The sequence below is a fragment of the Cyprinodon tularosa genome, unplaced genomic scaffold (assembly GCF_016077235.1).
Source record: "Cyprinodon tularosa strain WSP-4 unplaced genomic scaffold, ASM1607723v1 ctg207, whole genome shotgun sequence".
Classification (NCBI taxonomy): Eukaryota; Metazoa; Chordata; class Actinopteri; order Cyprinodontiformes; family Cyprinodontidae; genus Cyprinodon; species Cyprinodon tularosa.
The window spans coordinates 2,178,900-2,200,443 of record NW_024038767.1 but is presented as its reverse complement, the minus strand read 5'-3'; the positions used below and the strand labels follow the sequence as shown (position 1 = coordinate 2,200,443).

Here is a 21,544-nt window from a genome sequence, read left to right as displayed (position 1 = left end):
TTTATTGTCTAGTTAGTGCATGAAGTTTAGAAGGATTTGGCTTTAGTTTATGTTTTATCACTTGTTCTTAAAAAAGGACCTCAGTTGGATTGAGATCCTCCTGAAAGATACATCAAGATGTGCCTGAATAATTGGAAGAATATTTATGCACTTTTCTGCAGAATTTCAGTCTGAATAACTTCATTGGTCAGAGAGGCTTGATGTCCTGCAACCCCCCCCCCCCCCCCCCCCCCCCCACAGGAGGAGACTTCATTGGTGTCAGATGTTAAAGCTCTTTATTTTACTCTTCCACAGCATCACTGTGCTGATCATATATTTGCATTGCAGACAAATGTTTGCTTAAAGCTAGCATGAATTAATTATTGATTAATTATTATCAATAATGAAAAATTTATAACGACAAAAAAACTGTATGTTCAAACCAAGAGTGCATCACCCTAAAAAACGCCACAACAATCTCCACTGTGAAATACGGTGGTGGCAGCATTATACTTTGGGAGCGCTTATCTTCAGTTGGTAAAATAAGACGGTCAGAAGATAAAACAGGTTTATAGAAAAACAAGAACATCTAACCCCCCCCCCCTGCAACTATAATCATTTTTAAGAGTTTTACTGTTTAATCTTTTAGTTTCCTTCAGGTTGGATGAAGAGGCGGAGTTTAAGGACCTTGGGGTCGTATTTTTACGAGAGAGCGGAGAATGGAGCAGGAGGTGGATGGACGGATCGGTGCGGCTGCTGCTATAAAGCTGAGTGAAAAGTCAAACCTCTGGATTTATGGGTCGGTCTACTTTCCTGACCTCATCATAACATCTGGATCATGAAGGAATGAGATCATTGATAGAAGCAGCTTCTAACTGTTGATGTTTCCTCAAGTTTCAGGTGAAACTTACCGATCGAAGCTAACTTAGAAAACAAGCATGGTGGCAGATCTCCTTTCAGGGGGGGGTGTGGTGTGTGTGTGTGTGTGTGGGGGGGGGGGTCTTCCTCTCTTCCTCCTCTGCTGCGTCCATTCCTTCCATCCAGCTCACTGGAGGCTTAATGTGAGTGTTGAAAACTGGAAAATTTAATTAGGCTGCCAAAGGGGGTTTATGTCACTTGGGACGTGCTGCCCCCCCCCCCCCCCCCCCCCCATTATCACTCCCCCTCTGCTCTCACCCTTTGCATTTCCCCTTCAGCTTCAGCTACCGTCTTGCTTGCACTTCTTGTGGTAGTTTTAGCCGACCCACCAGGCCACAGAGTCAGACGGAGGTCAGCAGCTGAGTGCAGAGCAGAGTGGGTGTGAACTGATGTGTGGATACACTCAAGCTGCCTCTCCTCACATAATTACTGCCATACTGTTGGTCCTCAGATCTGGGCGATGAACCTTTAAGTCAAACAAGCTTGTGACAACCTTATTAACCTTATTGCCTCATGGCTGCAGCAGACCGTGGCAGGGTTCATACTTACCCTCATAGTTTGGGATTATGAAGAAGAATTTTCTTACTTTCTAAACTTTAAGCCCTTTTTCTGTGCCTGTGTTTACATCAGGTGTGGCTTAGCTGGTGTCCCTGGGGCAAAGATCTGCTGTCAGGCCCGTTTTAGGCCCCACCCATCTTACACATTCAGACTGTTCTGTTCTGAACATTGTGTTAAATCTTTCCAAAGATCCAAACCTGTTCCTTTCCCAGACTGTAGCTTCTAAATGCGTCTGCTGTCTGAATCTCCCAGTAAGCTGTAACACAGCAACATGTCGACCCTTACACTGCAAAAACACGCCGACATACATGTAAAAATGGAGCTCATTTTAGAGTCTCTCTGCGAATTTTGATTGTTTTTGTTAAATAAAGCTGAGCTGCATGAAGACATTTAAATATTGTTTTCATACATGACATTTAAATAAAACTTCAGGTTTGAAATTAATTGACTTTTCTTTATTATAAGTGAAATATCTTTTAAACTTAAAATTGCTCCAATCCTTTTTTGTATCCTTGGCAACTCTTTAAATGAACCAAAGGTTGTTATCTGAGTGGCCTGTTAAAGTTGACTGTATTTTTGGGGGGGGGTGGGGGGGTGGGGGGGGGGGGGTATTTGCAATCTGTAATCTTTGCTTTTTATGTTGCTTTAGGCTTAACAGCTCCTTCCTGCCTGACTTACCTTACAGCTCATATTTGTAGAGGACTCACCTCAGCGTGGATAATTAAACCTGTCAGCCAGTCTTTTTACAAAGTTTTCTGTTCTCTTGTGAGGCTGACATGTACGATCTGCATAAAGACATTTATCTCTGGGACCAAGAACCTATTCTCCTTTCTGAAAAGTATGTTTAGTGGCTAAAAGTGTTTAAACTGATGTGAGTTAAAGGTCTTGTTTACAATTTAATAAAATATTGCTGATTAACCAATCAAAACCATCCAAAGCAATAGCCTCATTATCTTGGTTTTCCAGATTGTTTAAAACCAAACCTTTGGTTTGTGAACTTTTAACCATTTATTATTGAGGTAGCTAAAACAGGACAGGTTTGGTCTGCTGCCGTTCAGACCATCTGGAGCACATGGCCTCCTTAGGCTAGCAGCACTTATATGCTAACAGCGCTCTAAAATTAGAAATAAAAATGAGACCTGCATTGAATGAGCTGTTCTTGACTGTAACAAACGCAGCATAGAAAAGCAGCACATAGAACTGCTCCCAGTCTGTCACCCTCAGTCATGCTTGACAATAGGAGCAATGACCATTACATCCGTAACTTAGTTTATAGGTCATAGTTCACTAAGTTTAGTGAAAAAGTGAACTGCACCACCAATGAAGTCCACTTTTGGTCAAAAACCAAGCAAGCGGATCAAAAGATGTCCCTGATTTGAAGATGCTTATCTGGCCCCTGTTATGATGACGAAATACTAAAAAGAAATTCTAATGATGATCTGCGCTGGAACAGACTTGGTTACTGATTGGTCCTTTGGATCTATTTCATTCTTTTTCTTTAAAAAAATTCTGTTTTACTAATTATTCAGAAACAATAAGCTGATAGCTTCAGTGGGACTGAGATAGGATCCCAGTTTTCATCTGTTAAATATTTTTTTCCACAACAAATAAAAATAATGGAGTTCTAATTTTTTAGAATTTTATAGAAAACTGTAGTTTTAACTTAAATGAAGTAAAAAATATGTAAAATTCCTAAATTATAAATGTCTATTGACTTCATAAGAAATATAATTTCTATTGAACCTAATTGAAAAGAAATTGCTCCACCATAGAAAGATTCCTTTATTGTGTTTCTATAATTTCATCAGTGCAACCAAACCTAAACCAGGCGGTGACGCGTTCACTGCTCCTCCCTCACCTCATGCTGCTGTGTGACCTTTGCTCCAGGATTTAATCATGAATGTTTATTATATATTTAAGCCCATATAGTCCTTTTCTATAGAGGGATAAAACACTCAGAGCCGTGATTCCAGACGAGGCTGATAGAAGACTTTTACATTTTTGCGGCTCCAGACAGATTTAGTTTTTGTTTGGGTTACCGACCTCTGACCTTTATTAACTTAAAATGTAGAAACCTGCCGGCAAAATATCTTTGCTTTTTTTAATTCTGGTTCCTGCAGTTTGGATTAGATAGACGAGAACCGCTAACAGCTCCTTCCAGCCGCAACAACCAGTCGCGGAAACCCCAAGAGGCGACTGGCCAGAGGGGATTTCCAGTGACAGCCGCTGGTGTACAGCCGATCTCTGCCATTGAACACAGAGCAGCAGGAGCATTAGACACATTTGCACTCACTTTACTGGACTGGTTAGGGTTAGACCTGGACCTCGTCAGACCTTAATGTGGAAAAGCATCCAAATGAAGCAGCAGGAGCTTTTGGAAACCAAACGGTGTCAATAAAAGAAAAAAGCACAGAGATAAAGATAAACTTTCTTTAGATCTCATCTGTAATGAAGATGAACTTGTGATTTCATGAAGTTGCTCAATAGCTTATCAATCCCGTGCAGAAAGTCAGGATGTTCAGATCAACGATTCGTCATGTAGCTGCATCACATTTATTCAGCCTCAAACTAAAACTTTCCCTTAACTCGTCAGGATACATCCTCATCCTTTCTGCCCTCTTCCAACTTATGGGTATTTATTTTTTCCAAGGTAAGGAGGACGGGGGGAGGGGGTTGGAGAGGAGAGGAAGCGGGGAGTCTTGTCACATTACATGTACCTGTCTGCGTGCGTCTTCAGTCGCAGCCGTCATCCCACCTGACAGGTCTATCAGTGTCCACGGCTGATCGGAACGCATCCCTCAGCGTGACAGGCTGAACCGACAGCGCCGAGATCCAGAGTGACAGCTCCTCAGAGGGGGGGGGGCACAGAGCCATGGGATGGGGGGGGCACAGAGCCATGGGATGGGGGGGGCACAGAGCCATGGGATGCACTACCAATGGAAAGTATTCAGACCCCTTTAATTCTTCCACATTTTGCTAAATTAATAACCAATTTGGAAACAAACATTTTCTAAACATTTGACAATCAGTGGCTTTTAGAAAGAAATCAACAATTATTGATTCATTCTATGTTAAAATGATGAAAGTGAACTAGATGCAAACCAGCAGCTCCTGACAGTAAAAGGTGAACTGGAAAAAACATCTAGAAATTAGTAAACATTTATTAAATTAAGTGTATTTACTCTTAATTTGAGTAAATGAGATGATTTGCCAATGGAATGAGATTAAAATAAGATACTTAGATAACATGCACTTGAAATAAGACAATGAAATCGTGTTTTCTTGTTTAAACTGTAAATTGTCTTGTTCTATTGGAAAATGTCTCTTTTATCTCCTTAATCCAAGAACAAATGAAATCATTTTAAGAAAAAAATGACTTATCTAGATTTAGATTTTTTTCCACTGAAACACATATCTTCTTTTTTTTATTTAGTTAATATGTTCTTTTGAAATCTAAATCCTTTCAAGCAAAAATACATTCAGGATTATAATAATTTTAATTGTAAGGGAAATACGGAAGACAGGAGAGGTTGGAAAGTCTATTTAGTGGCACTTTAATCAGAAAGAATAAATGCTTCAAGCTTTTCCATGATCCTAATATTTTAAAACATTTATTCTCTCCAGATTGGCAAAGAAGGCAGACTGGGCCTGTTTCAGTATTTTTCTCTAAAGGTTTAATCTTTTTTGACAATCATAGCAAAGCAAAGCCAAAAACAGCTTCTGCACTGCGAAGAAAACCAAACACCTGCAGGAAAAGCTTTAGTTAAGCTTTAAACTAATGATGGCGCCCACAGGGGTGGAATAAAGGGAGTCCTTCCTCGCTTTTTAAGGAGATCTCTGTACATCTTGTCAGCGGCCATACAAAACAAGCTCCTTCCAGAAAATGATACGAAACGGGAAAAACCTACCAGCTCCTGGGTGAAGACTCATCAGATCAGCTTAGCTACGCTCTCCTGCCTTAATAATTAGCAATTAACGAGCCGGGTTTAACTGGATCCAGTTAATAACTAGAGGAGTGGGAAGGAAGAGTGTTTGACTCAGGACTGCAACATCCTCCAAAAAAAACAAGTGGAGTGAGGAACCGAAGAAACGATTCAATTTATTTCTTTTTTTTTAATTTATAGATCAAACAGGCAGCAACAGAAGCCCCCCCCCCCCCCCCCCCCCCCCCCCTTTCCAAAATTAGTTAAGCCTTTCAGCTCCATCATCCCAACTCGGCTCGCATCAACAACCCTACGTCGCTTTGCAAACGCCCCAAACTTCGCCAGAGATCAGGAGAAACGTGGAAACTTTACAGCCTGACTCTCTGCCATGCAGAGCAACCGGCGGCTCGTCCTGTGCCTTCGGTCTGTAGAAACAATGAAGAAAAGGTCAAACATGCAAAGGAAGGATGACAGATGCAGTTAGTCGAGAGGAGAAGTAAACATGCTCCAATAAGGCGCCTGTCCACTATGGCTGACATATTGAGGCCTTTCAGACGCCTCCCTCTCTCAGATTAGCTCAGTCTTGCAACAGTTTGTCGTCTTTCTGGGAGATGATTCAGGATTTTCAGTCGCTCACTTTCTTATCTCTTCTGCATGTAGACACACTTCGTTTTCAGCAGAGTTTTGTGCTCTTCAGAAGTTTCCCACGACTCGGCTGACTTCTGGGATAAAGTGGGAAGGTTGAAGAGTTGCGGCGCTTTAAGTGATCCTGTTTCACACACTTGTCATTTCTTTAAGGCTGGCAGGTCCTGACTTCCTTTAAGCATCATGCTTGCAGAGTTTCTTTACTTAAAGTTAATCTAATGTAAATATTCATCTTTTTTTCTGAAAAGAGATGCAAATACTTCTATTAAGGAAAATATGACAATTGCATTTTGGTTTTGAGACAGAAACAGCCCCATGAAGCAAAAACCCATTTTCTTCATCTCTTTAGATCACTGTGTGTCCGAAGATTCCAACTAATATTTCCCATTTTAATGATTCCATCTGCCTGCTGTGGTTGGATTAGTGGATTTGGAGAATTAGCGGTGAGGGTTGGCAGACCTCTGAACTGTGATTCAGAAATACATCTTCAAAAGGTGCCTTTGCAGGATCATTAAGACGGGATAAATCCGCGTTAAGATGTCCTAAAGCGCATTAAGGTGAGACGTTTTTAGGTGCAGGGAGGTTTTTAAACAGGAGGCTAACTAAATGTGACTGTGATGCAGTTTAGGACACTTTGCAGGGAATTGTTGGAGTTGTATTAAAAGGCTTATGTCAGCTCGGGTCAACATCAGTGACTGGAAGAAAACGGTTTTCTCTAACTGACTCTCCAAGTTGTTGAACTTTCCCTCCTGTGATGTTGTAATCTGCACTTAAGCTTAAATTAAAGGCGCCGTTTTTAGACACTAGATTAAAGATGGTCAAACTCTTTGGAGCGCGTAATCAAGCTTTACCTATTTTTTTATGTTTCGGCTGCGACGCCTGCAGCCTTCTGTCAACTTCTTTACATAAGCTTATTAAAGATGCCCCCCCCCCCCCCCCCCACTGACTCCCTTCAAAAATAAAAGCAACTTATCCTCCGGCTGACAGCCGAGAATTTTTCAAAAACAGGTCGGAAAGGTTAGAGCGACAAATGAGGAGCGGGGCATTCCAAAAGAAAAATAATCTTGTTTTTATTTATTATTTTCTTAAGAGGCTTCCTGCTATTAAATGGCCCAGAAACATTCATCCTATAGTTCTCAATTAGAGCTGACAGCTGCTGCTTTACAGACAATAAATATAGCAAAGGGCTGCGCCTCCAGCCAGCAAGGACCCCAAACAACGAGCTGCTTTTAATGATGAAAACAAGTGAGTGTGCACCCCCCCCCCCCCACACACACACACACACACACAGACCCCCCCCCCCCCTTCTTCACATTCAGAAAACCTTGATGTCTGCTGCAGCAAACTGCTTTATTTGGAAAAGTGTTTGCTTGAATGAGACGTTAATGTGGAACATTATTTAGTAATTAAATGTGTTCATAACTCTTACCTTATTGAGGCTTGTTTTTTTCCTATTAACTGCAGGTTTAACGCTCGAGCTATTTCCCAGCTTCCCCACAACAAAAAGGCTCAATTAAATTTTTCGTATTTTCTCTCCAGTATGAGCTGCGCCGTAATGAATGCTTACACAGAACGTTATACCGGTTGTGCTTAGAGAACTTCGTTTTCATATAAATCTACTAATTCTTCTGAAAACTGATGAAATGAGGCAGTTTTAAGTTGAGGAGTCTGGAGAATCACTATGAATCTAAATATTGTCACTTCTTTTTCCAACATATTAAAAGTAATCTCTAGATTACTTGTATTAGATTACACTAGGAATGTTTTAGTACAGTAGACAGTTGATGAAAAAATCCTGCTTTAAAATATATTTATATAGAAAGATGATCAGATCCTTTCTGATCTGCTCTCACTGAAGTAAATGTTCTAATTCCTCGTTTTAAACATGCATATATTTCTTTTCTTTTTGGTTTAGGGATCATTTGTTGACGCTCTCTGGTTAATTAAAAGTACCACATATATTTCCAAGTTATATATATTAGACAGTAACGTGATATTTATTTGGATGGATTGTTAATAACAATAAAGAAAAACATTACTGTCTTTCGTACTCTTATGTTATCATGCAACTTTAACAAGCAGTAAATAGTTGATTAAAGGTTAAATAGTTTAGGGAGTTTTAAAGTGTAGCTCTAGCAAAATAACTAAGATTGACATCAGCAGTGAAGGTCAGTTCATGGAGTTATTGAACACGTTTTAGTGAATGTGATTCCCGATCACTAATGTTACAGCAGTAGCCATTGAAAATGTCCCCTTGGCCGAGTCGCTACGATTCCTTTGAAACATCAGACTTTGTAATAAAATATTCTGTCTTTTGTGGAGTTTAAGATCTAAAGAGAAGTTTAATCTCCTGGTCAGACCCTGTGATTCACTGAAAGGTTGGAGTCAGAGTAACAAAATACAAACGCCCAGGAGGGGGGGCGGGGGGTGGGGGGGTGTACTGCAGCATATGTGAAACTTCTCTGGACTGTTTCCCACCCTGAATTTGTAAAGTACTTTATAAAAAACTTAAGCTGGGGGGGTTAATATTTCTTGATTACATTTTGGTTTATTTCTGCCTCTAATTTCTGTATTTTTCTTTTTGATGGAATAAACTATTAAAAGTAAAATTGAACACTGCCAATTGAGATATGATCTTCTAAAAGAACGACGAAGCTGTTTTCCCGCTGGGTGTTTCAGTGTGTTTGGATTATTACAGGGAGTCTAAATACATTTATATTATACCTCTTTCACACTGGATGAAAACCAGTTTAAACTGGTGAACAATTGGCTCTTAATGGCAGTGCAAACAGCTCACGGACTAGCCGGGTCAAACAGCTCGGCAAGCGACCCGCGTTAAAATCCCCTCGGCTCTGATCGGCATTCTGTGCGAACACCAGACCCGGGTTGACCCGCTAAATTACGTGACACCATTGAACGCAGCGTACGGACGTCAGCACGCCGCGGCAGCAGCTTCTGATCTAAAACTCTGTTCATAGTCGATAAAAACGGTGCAGCACTGAAAAGAGATTCGGACAGATAAGAACGAAATAATGATGAATACTGACGACTCTCTGGCTCCCGTCCATGCTGCTCTCCATTATTTACTTCCCTGATTTCCGTTCCGCTGTCGACATCGTAAACGCTCACGCAGAGTGATGCCGTCGACAGACACCCAGTGTTGGGGGGACGGTGGCCATGCAGCTTGCCGATGAAATAGAACAAATAGCAGAAAGCCGATCGTTAGCGGGTCAAGCTAGCTTTGAGTGTTCAGCAGGGAAGCGGCTTAAATGTCTTACGCCCGTTTGGCATAGTTAGCTCTTGGGAAACACGATCAGACCAAAATAGTTTCCTGCAGCCTCCGACTTACAGGCAACATTTCCTACATCAGCAAACAGTAAATGATCGGCAGGATATTGAAAAATCATCAGTTATTGAAGTCGGTTTAAAACATTGAAACTGTGACACGGTAGAACGACTGAAACATTTCCTCATTCGGTGTTAAGTTAGCAGAAAAAATGAAGTTCTGTGCAACTTATATTAGTCAAAGCATCCTGAAAATAAGAATATTTATTTTCCAAATAGTGAAGTTTGTTAAGGTTTGAGTTACTAATAAAGCCTCATGTGTTTTTTTTTCTGTTTATCATTTCTTGACCTCTTTAAACGTCTAATGTATGTAAAAAAAATGTCCCCAACTCAATGTAGAATTAAACCATAATTTCTTTAAATCTCAGATTTATTCAATGCACTAAAACAATCAGAGGAAACATTGTTTTACTAAATGAATATAATGAACATTTCAGAAAGAGACCATTTAAGGAATAAACAGCTAAGTGAATAGAAAACATATCTAACATCATCAGCTGAGCACTAACTGAGAACCTGATGAAAGCAAGTAAACAAAGCTTGTTCTTTCAGCTCTTTCTAAAGCAAATAAATCTGAGCGTGGAGTTTCTAGACGTCACACACAAAACAAAACAGTATTTACTGTAAGAAAAAGTACAATACAAGCTGTCAGCTTCATTTTCTGCAAAAGTTTTAAGATTTAACGCTTTTTACTCAGCTGTCAACACTTGTGACGAATCTTCATGATGCCACAGAAAACAATTTCTACAGAAAAACGGCTTCTCCCCGAAGCTTCGGTGAGAACAATGTGAGATTCAAAGTGCAGACAGAGACACTAGAGCACAAACACTCAGACGCACTCCAGCAAATGTCAGCAGAGCTACAGTTTCCCGTTGGCGAAGGCTCCCTCCTGGAACTGAGGGATGAAGCTCTTGAAGTACGCTCTGAAAGAGAGACAGAGGTTTTAGAGGAGCTCTTCCGTACTTTCTTTACGCTGCAGGTTTGACCTACTTTGCCCTTTTAGCCATCTCGTTACCGTCCCAGCGTGGGCTGTAGGGGTATGACGTCTGCACCTGAGAGTAGAGCTGACCGCTGCTGGTGAAGTGGTACACGGACTGGAAGGTTAGGCTGGGTTGGTCCCTGGGGAAGTACAGCGGAAGATCCACTGCGATTTGCAGAGAAAAAACAAGGAGATAAATGTTAGAGAAAATAAAAACTAAACCTCAGGTTAAAGGAGGAGTTTTTAAAGCCCCGCCCTCTCCACTTAAAAGGAAAAATATTATACATCAGACTAAATAATACTACTTATACTTCAGCGACAGCATCAAGGTGTTACTTTATTATATCTCTTATATCTGTTGGTTGTTCTGTTCTTTTTCCTTCTCTCTGCAGCTGATGAAGAAGACTGAAAATGTTTTATCATTATCTCCATTTTATCTCCTCTTTCTTTCATCTTTTCTCCTTTTTTCTGTTTTTCCTTTCCTGTTCTATTTCCACTGCAGTGTCCATAGAATCTGTTTAACTTCCTGCATGAATCATAATAAATGTATTTATAAGCATAAATCAAGGCATCATCATGGCGATAGCCGTACTGCTCCACCTGGGAAAGTAAAATCTGTTGGCCTCTTTCTGGCATCAAGACAATGAGCGTGCGAGAGCGTGCACAAGCCCATTTATCCTCGTGCACGCTCTGTTTACACTGGAAAAACAAAGTAAGTGTATTTACAATTCATTTGAGAAGGTAAATAAGATAGTTTGCCAATGAAATGAGTAATTTTACTCTTGAAATAAGACAATGCAATTGTTTTCTTTCTAATATTAAATGTAAATCATCTCGTTCCAAACTGTCGCTTTCCTCCTCAATTCAAGAAGAAATTCACTTATTTTAAGAAAAAAATACTTCTTATATTTTATTTTTTTTGCAGATTAAAAGTTGTTTGCATCACTCATACAAGCTTACTTTCCAACAGAAGATTTGGAATTTTTCCAGCATGTCAGACTCACCAGTAGAAATAAACATATGAGCAGAATGATTGACATTTAGGAGGACCACTTATTTAGATGATCCACCTGGAAAAACCTCCTCCACCATGTTTGTAACTTCCCTACCATGCACCAGGAAGCAGAAGTCTTTCCACATGAGGAGGAGAGTCAGTTTGGTGAATCCCTCTGCGTCGTACTCCACCACCCCCCTGAAACACGCAGCGCCATTTTGAATCCGTTTCATATTTATCATGGAGAGCTGATAATGATTTGAAAGCAGACTTACGTTCCAAAGTGGCTAAGAAATGCAGCGATGTATTCCCTCCTCTTGTGATAACCTTGTATGACGTACTGAACCTGGACAAAAGGAAGAAACAGGACAACAAACTGTATCCTTTCAAAAAAATCAGATTATTCCTTAGAAATGGTCCATTTAAAAGAGTTTTTGACCATTTTTATTCTTTTTAAAACCATAAAACAAGCAACAATTGCTAAAAGTTGGATCCAAATGGAGACATTAAAGTGGCCTAATCTCCTGAAATGGCTTTGCAGCTTTTTAACGCTGAATCCCAAACCACTGACTATTAGTCAGTGGTTTGTCTGTGGAAGGTGCCTGGATTGCACGTAAGGCGGGTATGAACATGAAAGGGACGGCCTCCAATGGAAAGGGAAAGCAGCCGTTCCTATGGCAACACAGTGACGCCTCATGTGGATGGATGTAGCTCTGCTGCGCAGCTGAACATAACATTTGCCCCTTTCTTCAAAATGAATTTATGTCGTTAAATGTAATAACTTCAAAGAGGACCCCAGCGTTTAGCGATGAATGGATCTCTCTGTATTTTTTCTAACTTCTGTCATTGTGACGCAGATGCAGCAAACCGGTGGAAGGAAATGTAGGTGTTTCCTCCTCCATCAGGCCGCTGTTACACCTGCTGCCGAATAGGGAGGCTGCATGGATGCAGACTGGCACTTTAAGGGCTGAACTCGCCCTACCCACTACGTGCTTTGGGATGGGCGTGATGCACCTGCTGCAGGAACGTGCAAACACAGGGTTAGGTCAGGGTTGGCGCTGAGGAGCCGGTTTAGGATCAGGTCCAAATATAAGAGCAAGAGAGACTTTAGAAAACTTTTCACAGCAGATCTAGGATTGTTAATCAGGATTAGTCTGCAAGAGTCCGTTAAGAAAAGAACAAAGTAGCATATTTGGCTTTAAAATGTCGCGTGTGTGTGTGTGTGTGTGTGTGGCCTATAATTAATACAGCCTAACATTACTTCTACCTGCAGCCATGCATGTATCCAGTTTCTCTTTCCAGTTCTAAGTGAAATCATAGGAACCTATAAAGACTGTTTGATGGAGGTTTATGCAGCGTGTTTAGAGCAGGAGGATGTTTCATCATTTTCTGCAGAGTAAGCTGCACATTACTCACCTTCATGTATGACTGATAGTGTTTTGTAATAGTAGTAATATATGACACACACACACACACACACACATGGAGCTGTAATCCATTGATTGGTGGCGTCTCTTGAAGAACTCAAACACTCATTGTGTCTGCAGCTTCCGTTCAGTTGTGATGGTGACGGTGGAGGCGGCTGCTTTCTGAAAACAGCTGCAAGGCCACATATTCATTACACTACAAACATGTCGCTGTGTTTTTAAGGAACTGTGGATCACTGAACTTTCATGCAGTCTGAAAATGGGCTTCCTGCACACCCCCGCTGCTGTCATTGTGCCTCCACCTCCCATTGGCCGCCTGCAGCCGTGGGTGATGCAACCAAGGTGAGGTTGCTGTGCAGGTATTTGGACCTGCCCGCGCCCATGGCTGCTCGCCTCAGCTTCCAGTTACTGTTTGCTAATGGCTGCAGGGAGGATGATGCAATAAAGCAGGTCGTTTTTACTGCAGTTCCATTCACACTGACCTCTGACCCTCACATCAGAGAGGAGACAACTCTGTTTTTCCTCTTTTTATAGAGATTAATGCTGTTTGGACGTCTGATCATTACATGGGCTGAAAAACAGAGACGATACTGATAGAATAACTACAGAGCTAGCATCTAATCCGGTTCTTCAAACTTTTTCCATCTACACTTTCCCAGAATTCAGAAGACTTCTGAATCGACTTTGTCGATTTTCCAAACATTTACTAGAAATCTAGTGCAGGTTTTCCTATCAGATGCTTTGAAATAACAAACCTGCACAAACAGCATGGAGGAATAAAAAGGAAGGAAGGAGAAAAGGATGGGAATCAGGGCAAGATGGGGGGGCACAAAAAAAGACAGAAAGGTCAGGAAACAGGAAGGTAAACAAGAGAAAAGGGAAGCAATATAGAGAGAAATAAGGAGAAGGGAAGGAAATGTGCAGGTGAAAAAGAAAGGATGGAGAAACAAGAAGGAAACAAGAAGGAAGGAGAAATGATTGAGTTATGGAAGGACAGAGTGAAGGAAAGGAAATAAGAAGGAAAAGACAAAGGAAAGAAGAAAGGGAGAAAAAAGGAAGAACTACGCTCGTCATCTTCTGCTTATGGGGGATCAGATCAGATGCCTGACCGACGCAGGGCGCTCCCAGACCGACGCAGGGCGCTCCCAGACCGACGCAGGGCGCTCCCAGACCGACGCAGGGCGCTCCCAGACCGACGCAGGGCGCTCCCAGACCGACGCAGGGCGCTCCCAGACCGACGCAGGCAGGGCGCTCCCAGACCGACGCAGGCAGGGCGCTCCCAGACCGACGCAGGGCGCTCCCAGACAGACGCAGGGCGCTCCCAGACCGACGCAGGGCGCTCCCAGACCGACGCAGGGCGCCCCCAGACAGACGCAGGGCGCTCCCAGACAGACGCAGGGCGCCCCCAGACAGACGCAGGGCGCTCCCAGACAGACGCAGGGCGCTCCCAGACAGACGCAGGGCGCCCCCAGACAGACGCAGGGCGCTCCCAGACAGACGCAGGGCGCCCCCAGACAGACGCAGGGCGCCCCCAGACAGACGCAGGGCGCCCCCAGACCGACGCAGGGCGCTCCCAGACCGACGCAGGGCGCTCCCAGACAGACGCAGGGCGCTCCCAGACCGACGCAGGGCGCTCCCAGACAGACGCAGGGCGCTCCCAGACAGACGCAGGGCGCTCCCAGACCGACGCAGGGCGCTCCCAGACCGACGCAGGGCGCCCCCAGACAGACGCAGGGCGCCCCCAGACAGACGCAGGGCGCCCCCAGACAGACGCAGGGCGCCCCCAGACAGACGCAGGGCGCCCCCAGACAGACGCAGGGCGCTCCCAGACCGACGCAGGGCGCTCCCAGACAGACGCAGGGCGCTCCCAGACAGACGCAGGGCGCTCCCAGACCGACGCAGGGCGCTCCCAGACCGACGCAGGGCGCTCCCAGACAGACGCAGGGCGCCCCCAGACAGACGCAGGGCGCCCCCAGACAGACGCAGGGCGCCCCCAGACAGACGCAGGGCGCTCCCAGACCGACGCAGGGCGCTCCCAGACAGACGCAGGGCGCTCCCAGACAGACGCAGGGCGCTCCCAGACAGACGCAGGGCGCCCCCAGACAGACGCAGGGCGCTCCCAGACAGACGCAGGGCGCTCCCAGACAGACGCAGGGCGCCCCCAGACAGACGCAGGGCGCCCCCAGACAGACGCAGGACGCCCCCAGACAGACGCAGGGCGCCCCCAGACAGACGCAGGGCGCCCCCAGACAGACGCAGGGCGCTCCCAGACAGACGCAGGGCGCTCCCAGACAGACGCAGGGCGCTCCCAGACAGACGCAGGGCGCTCCCAGACCGACGCAGGGCGCTCCCAGACCGACGCAGGGCGCTCCCAGACCGACGCAGGGCGCTCCCAGACCGACGCAGGGCGCTCCCAGACAGACGCAGGGCGCTCCCAGACCGACGCAGGGCGCTCCCAGACAGACGCAGGGCGCTCCCAGACCGACGCAGGGCGCTCCCAGACAGACGCAGGGCGCTCCCAGACCGACGCAGGGCGCTCCCAGACCGACGCAGGGCGCTCCCAGACCGACGCAGGGCGCCCCCAGACAGACGCAGGGCGCCCCCAGACAGACGCAGGGCGCCCCCAGACAGACGCAGGGCGCCCCCAGACAGACGCAGGGCGCCCCCAGACAGACGCAGGGCGCTCCCAGACCGACGCAGGGCGCTCCCAGACAGACGCAGGGCGCTCCCAGACAGACGCAGGGCGCTCCCAGACCGACGCAGGGCGCTCCCAGACCGACGCAGGGCGCTCCCAGACAGACGCAGGGCGCCCCCAGACAGACGCAGGGCGCCCCCAGACAGACGCAGGGCGCCCCCAGACAGACGCAGGGCGCTCCCAGACCGACGCAGGGCGCTCCCAGACAGACGCAGGGCGCTCCCAGACAGACGCAGGGCGCTCCCAGACAGACGCAGGGCGCCCCCAGACAGACGCAGGGCGCTCCCAGACAGACGCAGGGCGCTCCCAGACAGACGCAGGGCGCCCCCAGACAGACGCAGGGCGCCCCCAGACAGACGCAGGACGCCCCCAGACAGACGCAGGGCGCCCCCAGACAGACGCAGGGCGCCCCCAGACAGACGCAGGGCGCTCCCAGACAGACGCAGGGCGCTCCCAGACAGACGCAGGGCGCTCCCAGACAGACGCAGGGCGCTCCCAGACAGACGCAGGGCGCTCCCAGACCGACGCAGGGCGCTCCCAGACCGACGCAGGGCGCTCCCAGACCGACGCAGGGCGCTCCCAGACAGACGCAGGGCGCTCCCAGACCGACGCAGGGCGCTCCCAGACAGACGCAGGGCGCTCCCAGACCGACGCAGGGCGCTCCCAGACAGACGCAGGGCGCTCCCAGACAGACGCAGGGCGCTCCCAGACCGACGCAGGGCGCTCCCAGACCGACGCAGGGCGCTCCCAGACCGACGCAGGGCGCTCCCAGACAGACGCAGGGCGCTCCCAGACAGACGCAGGGCGCCCCCAGACAGACGCAGGGCGCTCCCAGACAGACGCAGGGCGCTCCCAGACCGACGCAGGGCGCTCCCAGACAGACGCAGGGCGCTCCCAGACCGACGCAGGGCGCTCCCAGACCGACGCAGGGCGCTCCCAGACCGACGCAGGCAGGGCGCTCCCAGACCGACGCAGGCAGGGCGCTCCCAGACCGACGCAGGCAGGGCGCTCCCAGACCGACGCAGGCAGGGCGCCCCCAGACCGACGCAGGGCGCTCCCAGACCGACGCAGGGCGCTCCCAGACCGACGCAGGCAGGGCGCTCCCAGACCGACGCAGGGCGCTCCCAGACCGACGCAGGCAGGGCGCTCCCAGACCGACGCAGGCAGGGCGCCCCCAGACCGACGCAGGGCGCTCCCAGACCGACGCAGGGCGACCCCAGACCGACGCAGGCAGGGCGCTCCCAGACCGACGCAGGCAGGGCGCTCCCAGACCGACGCAGGGCGCCCCCAGACCGACGCAGGGCGCCCCCAGACCGACGCAGGGCGCTCCCAGACCGACGCAGGGCGCTCCCAGACCGACGCAGGCAGGGCGCTCCCAGACCGACGCAGGGCGCTCCCAGACCGACGCAGGGCGCTCCCAGACCGACGCAGGGCGCTCCCAGACCGACGCAGGGCGCTCCCAGACCGACGCAGGGCGCTCCCAGACCGACGCAGGGCGCTCCCAGACCGACGCAGGGCGCTCCCAGACAGACGCAGGGCGCTCCCAGACAGACGCAGGGCGCCCCCAGACAGACGCAGGGCGCCCCCAGACAGACGCAGGGCGCTCCCAGACAGACGCAGGGCGCTCCCAGACAGACGCAGGGCGCTCCCAGACAGACGCAGGGCGCTCCCAGACAGACGCAGGGCGCCCCCAGACAGACGCAGGGCGCTCCCAGACAGACGCAGGGCGCTCCCAGACAGACGCAGGGCGCTCCCAGACAGACGCAGGGCGCTCCCAGACAGACGCAGGGCGCTCCCAGACCGACGCAGGGCGCTCCCAGACCGACGCAGGGCGCTCCCAGACCGACGCAGGGCGCTCCCAGACAGACGCAGGGCGCTCCCAGACAGACGCAGGGCGCTCCCAGACAGACGCAGGGCGCTCCCAGACCGACGCAGGGCGCTCCCAGACCGACGCAGGGCGCTCCCAGACAGACGCAGGGCGCCCCCAGACAGACGCAGGGCGCCCCCAGACAGACGCAGGGCGCCCCCAGACAGACGCAGGGCGCCCCCAGACAGACGCAGGGCGCTCCCAGACAGACGCAGGGCGCTCCCAGACCGACGCAGGGCGCTCCCAGACAGACGCAGGGCGCTCCCAGACCGACGCAGGGCGCTCCCAGACCGACGCAGGGCGCTCCCAGACCGACGCAGGGCGCTCCCAGACAGACGCAGGGCGCCCCCAGACAGACGCAGGCAGGGCGCTCCCAGACCGACGCAGGGCGCCCCCAGACAGACGCAGGGCGCTCCCAGACCGACGCAGGGCGCTCCCAGACAGACGCAGGGCGCTCCCAGACAGACGCAGGGCGCTCCCAGACAGACGCAGGGCGCTCCCAGACAGACGCAGGCAGGGCGCCCCCAGACAGACGCAGGGCGCTCCCAGACAGACGCAGGGCGCCCCCAGACAGACGCAGGCAGGGCGCTCCCAGACAGACGCAGGCAGGGCGCTCCCAGACCGACGCAGGGCGCCCCCAGACAGACGCAGGGCGCTCCCAGACAGACGCAGGGCGCTCCCAGACCGACGCAGGGCGCTCCCAGACCGACGCAGGGCGCTCCCAGACCGACGCAGGGCGCTCCCAGACAGACGCAGGGCGCTCCCAGACCGACGCAGGGCGCTCCCAGACAGACGCAGGGCGCTCCCAGACCGACGCAGGGCGCTCCCAGACAGACGCAGGGCGCTCCCAGACCGACGCAGGGCGCTCCCAGACCGACGCAGGGCGCTCCCAGACCGACGCAGGGCGCTCCCAGACCGACGCAGGGCGCTCCCAGACAGACGCAGGGCGCTCCCAGACCGACGCAGGGCGCTCCCAGACCGACGCCGGGCGCTCCCAGGGCGCTCCCAGACCGACGCAGGACGCTCCCAGGGCGCTCCCAGACCGACGCAGGGCGCTCCCAGACCGACGCAGGGCGCCCCCAGACCGACGCAGGGCGCTCCCAGACCGACGCAGGGCGCTCCCAGACCGACGCAGGGCGCTCCCAGACCGACGCAGGGCGCTCCCAGACCGACGCAGGGCGCTCCCAGACCGACGCAGGGCGCTCCCAGACCGACGCAGGCAGGGCGCTCCCAGACCGACGCAGGGCGCTCCCAGACCGACGCAGGCAGGGCGCTCCCAGACCGACGCAGGCAGGGCGCCCCCAGACCGACGCAGGGCGCTCCCAGACCGACGCAGGGCGCTCCCAGACCGACGCAGGCAGGGCGCTCCCAGACCGACGCAGGGCGCTCCCAGACCGACGCAGGGCGCTCCCAGACCGACGCAGGGCGCCCCCAGACCGACGCAGGGCGCTCCCAGACCGACGCAGGGCGCCCCCAGACCGACGCAGGGCGCTCCCAGACAGACGCAGGGCGCTCCCAGACCGACGCAGGGCGCTCCCAGACCGACGCAGGGCGCCCCCAGACCGACGCAGGGCGCTCCCAGACCGACGCAGGGCGCTCCCAGACCGACGCAGGGCGCTCCCAGACCGACGCAGGGCGCTCCCAGACCGACGCAGGGCGCTCCCAGACAGACGCAGGGCGCTCCCAGACAGACGCAGGGCGCCCCCAGACAGACGCAGGGCGCTCCCAGACAGACGCAGGGCGCTCCCAGACCGACGCAGGGCGCTCCCAGACAGACGCAGGGCGCTCCCAGACCGACGCAGGGCGCTCCCAGACAGACGCAGGGCGCTCCCAGACAGACGCAGGGCGCTCCCAGACAGACGCAGGGCGCCCCCAGACAGACGCAGGGCGCTCCCAGACAGACGCAGGGCGCTCCCAGACAGACGCAGGGCGCTCCCAGACCGACGCAGGGCGCTCCCAGACCGACGCAGGGCGCTCCCAGACCGACGCAGGGCGCTCCCAGACAGACGCAGGGCGCTCCCAGACAGACGCAGGGCGCTCCCAGACAGACGCAGGGCGCTCCCAGACCGACGCAGGGCGCTCCCAGACCGACGCAGGGCGCTCCCAGACCGACGCAGGGCGCCCCCAGACCGACGCAGGGCGCTCCCAGACAGACGCAGGGCGCTCCCAGACCGACGCAGGGCGCTCCCAGACAGACGCAGGGCGCTCCCAGACCGACGCAGGGCGCTCCCAGACCGACGCAGGGCGCTCCCAGACAGACGCAGGGCGCTCCCAGACCGACGCAGGGCGCTCCCAGACAGACGCAGGGCGCTCCCAGACCGACGCAGGGCGCTCCCAGACCGACGCAGGGCGCTCCCAGACCGACGCAGGGCGCTCCCAGACCGACGCAGGGCGCTCCCAGACCGACGCAGGGCGCTCCCAGACCGACGCAGGGCGCTCCCAGACAGACGCAGGGCGCTCCCAGACCGACGCAGGGCGCTCCCAGACAGACGCAGGGCGCTCCCAGACCGACGCAGGGCGCCCCCAGACCGACGCAGGGCGCTCCCAGACCGACGCAGGCAGGGCGCTCCCAGACCGACGCAGGGCGCTCCCAGACCGACGCAGGGCGCCCCCAGACCGACGCAGGGCGCTCCCAGACAGACGCAGGGCGCTCCCAGACCGACGCAGGGCGCTCCCAGGACGCTCCCAGACCGACGCAGGGCGCTCCCAGGGCGCTCCCAGACCGACGCAGGACGCTCCCAGGGCGCTCCCAGACCGACGCAGGGCGCTCCCAGACCGACGCAGGGCGCCCCCAGACCGACGCAGGGCGCTCCCAGACCGACGCAGGGCGCTCCCAGACCGACGCAGGGCGCCCCCAGACCGACGCAGGGCGCTCCCAGACCGACGCAGGGCGCTCCCAGACCGACGCAGGGCGCTCCCAGACCGACGCAGGGCGCTCCCAGTGTGCTCCCAGGGCGTCCCATAGAAAAACCAGAGCCTCCTCATCTGATGCCTCTCGATGTGGAGCTACTTCCAGCATCTACCGGATGGCCGAGCTCCTCACCACATCTTTAACGTCACTTTCAGTAAGATGGTTTCTGTAGAGTGTCGTTTATAGAAAAACTCATAAATGTTACTTTGTTGCAGGAAAACTGCTTAAAATATCAGTTTGTCCTAAAGGTTTACTAAAAACCAAAAACAACTTTAGCACAACGAGGAAGATTCAACAATCAGAAACAAATGTTTCTATGAGTCCTAATCTGACTTCTATTTAAATCGTTCTAAACTCTATAACCGAACATCTAAGTCTCTGTTAAGGTTTTCATTTATAAAGCAGATCTAAAATGTCTCTACTCAGCTGCAGACGGTTAGTTTCAGAGGAATTTAACAGCTAAGCCTGAACGGTCTGTTTAACGGCATCATATTCCACCTTTAAGGGAATATTCTAATGAAGGTTCTTCTCTGACAGGATGATTGGTTTTAGGAAGCGATTAATCACTAATGAGTCACGATGTTCTCAGCAATGCTTGATGCTCTTTGTTTACATAATGCATTAAATATCCTGGCATCCATATGTTGCACCGGCGCCATTAACCAGGAGGCAGACATGACAGTTGGTCAAACTAGACATTTACTCAACATAGTTATGAAGATTTTTACAACTAGTTGATTTATTTAAAAATGTAAAATAAAAATCTCCTATGGATTCACTCAATGGCCCAATTAGAAATATTCAACCTGGAGAAAAGTTTGACCTAATTAGTACTTTATTTTTTTTAGTGTGAAAAAGTATGAAAATGATTTTCTTTCTTTAGGATATTTCTTATTTAAGCTGAAATATGAACAATTTTAATAGAGATGAAAACTTTTAGTCCTCAAATATGTTGATATCTTGACTTTTGAAGCCTTTTCTTGGTTTTCTTTACGCCAGTTTTTACAGTTAAAATGTGTAATTATATTATGTTAGTTGAGTGCAGGTTTTATTTAGTTTCTACGTTGTTTAGTAACTTATATTATAACAGACATATTCTTAATATTGTTAGATTTGATACAAAAGCAGCTGAGTCTACGTCTGTCCGTTTAGAGGTGGAACATATCGAGGTAACGATGATCGAAGGGGAAATGTAACGCATGACGGCTCGGATAGATGATGTGTAAATATTTCTGCTTGAGATGAAACAAAAGAGAAAAACCTGCTTTCAGAAAATCCCTCAACATGTTTAGCTTCCCTCTTA

The 21,544-nt window shown here is 50.7% G+C and overlaps 1 protein-coding gene across 1 annotated transcript in view; it reads right to left on the bottom strand.

Annotated features, from left to right (window-relative positions):
- Positions 1 to 9,720: 9,720 nt before the first annotated feature.
- The window catches only part of babam2 (BRISC and BRCA1 A complex member 2), a 130,867-nt gene continuing 119,043 nt past the window's right edge, over positions 9,721 to 21,544 (bottom strand). Inside the window, exons 9-12 of the mRNA XM_038285173.1 lie at positions 11,617 to 11,687; positions 11,457 to 11,539; positions 10,359 to 10,512; positions 9,721 to 10,291 (exon numbers count right to left, since the gene is read on the bottom strand). Coding sequence (XP_038141101.1) covers positions 10,228 to 10,291; positions 10,359 to 10,512; positions 11,457 to 11,539; positions 11,617 to 11,687 — 372 coding nt within the window. The 3' untranslated portion in view covers positions 9,721 to 10,227. The remainder of the gene's footprint in view (positions 10,292 to 10,358; positions 10,513 to 11,456; positions 11,540 to 11,616; positions 11,688 to 21,544) is intronic.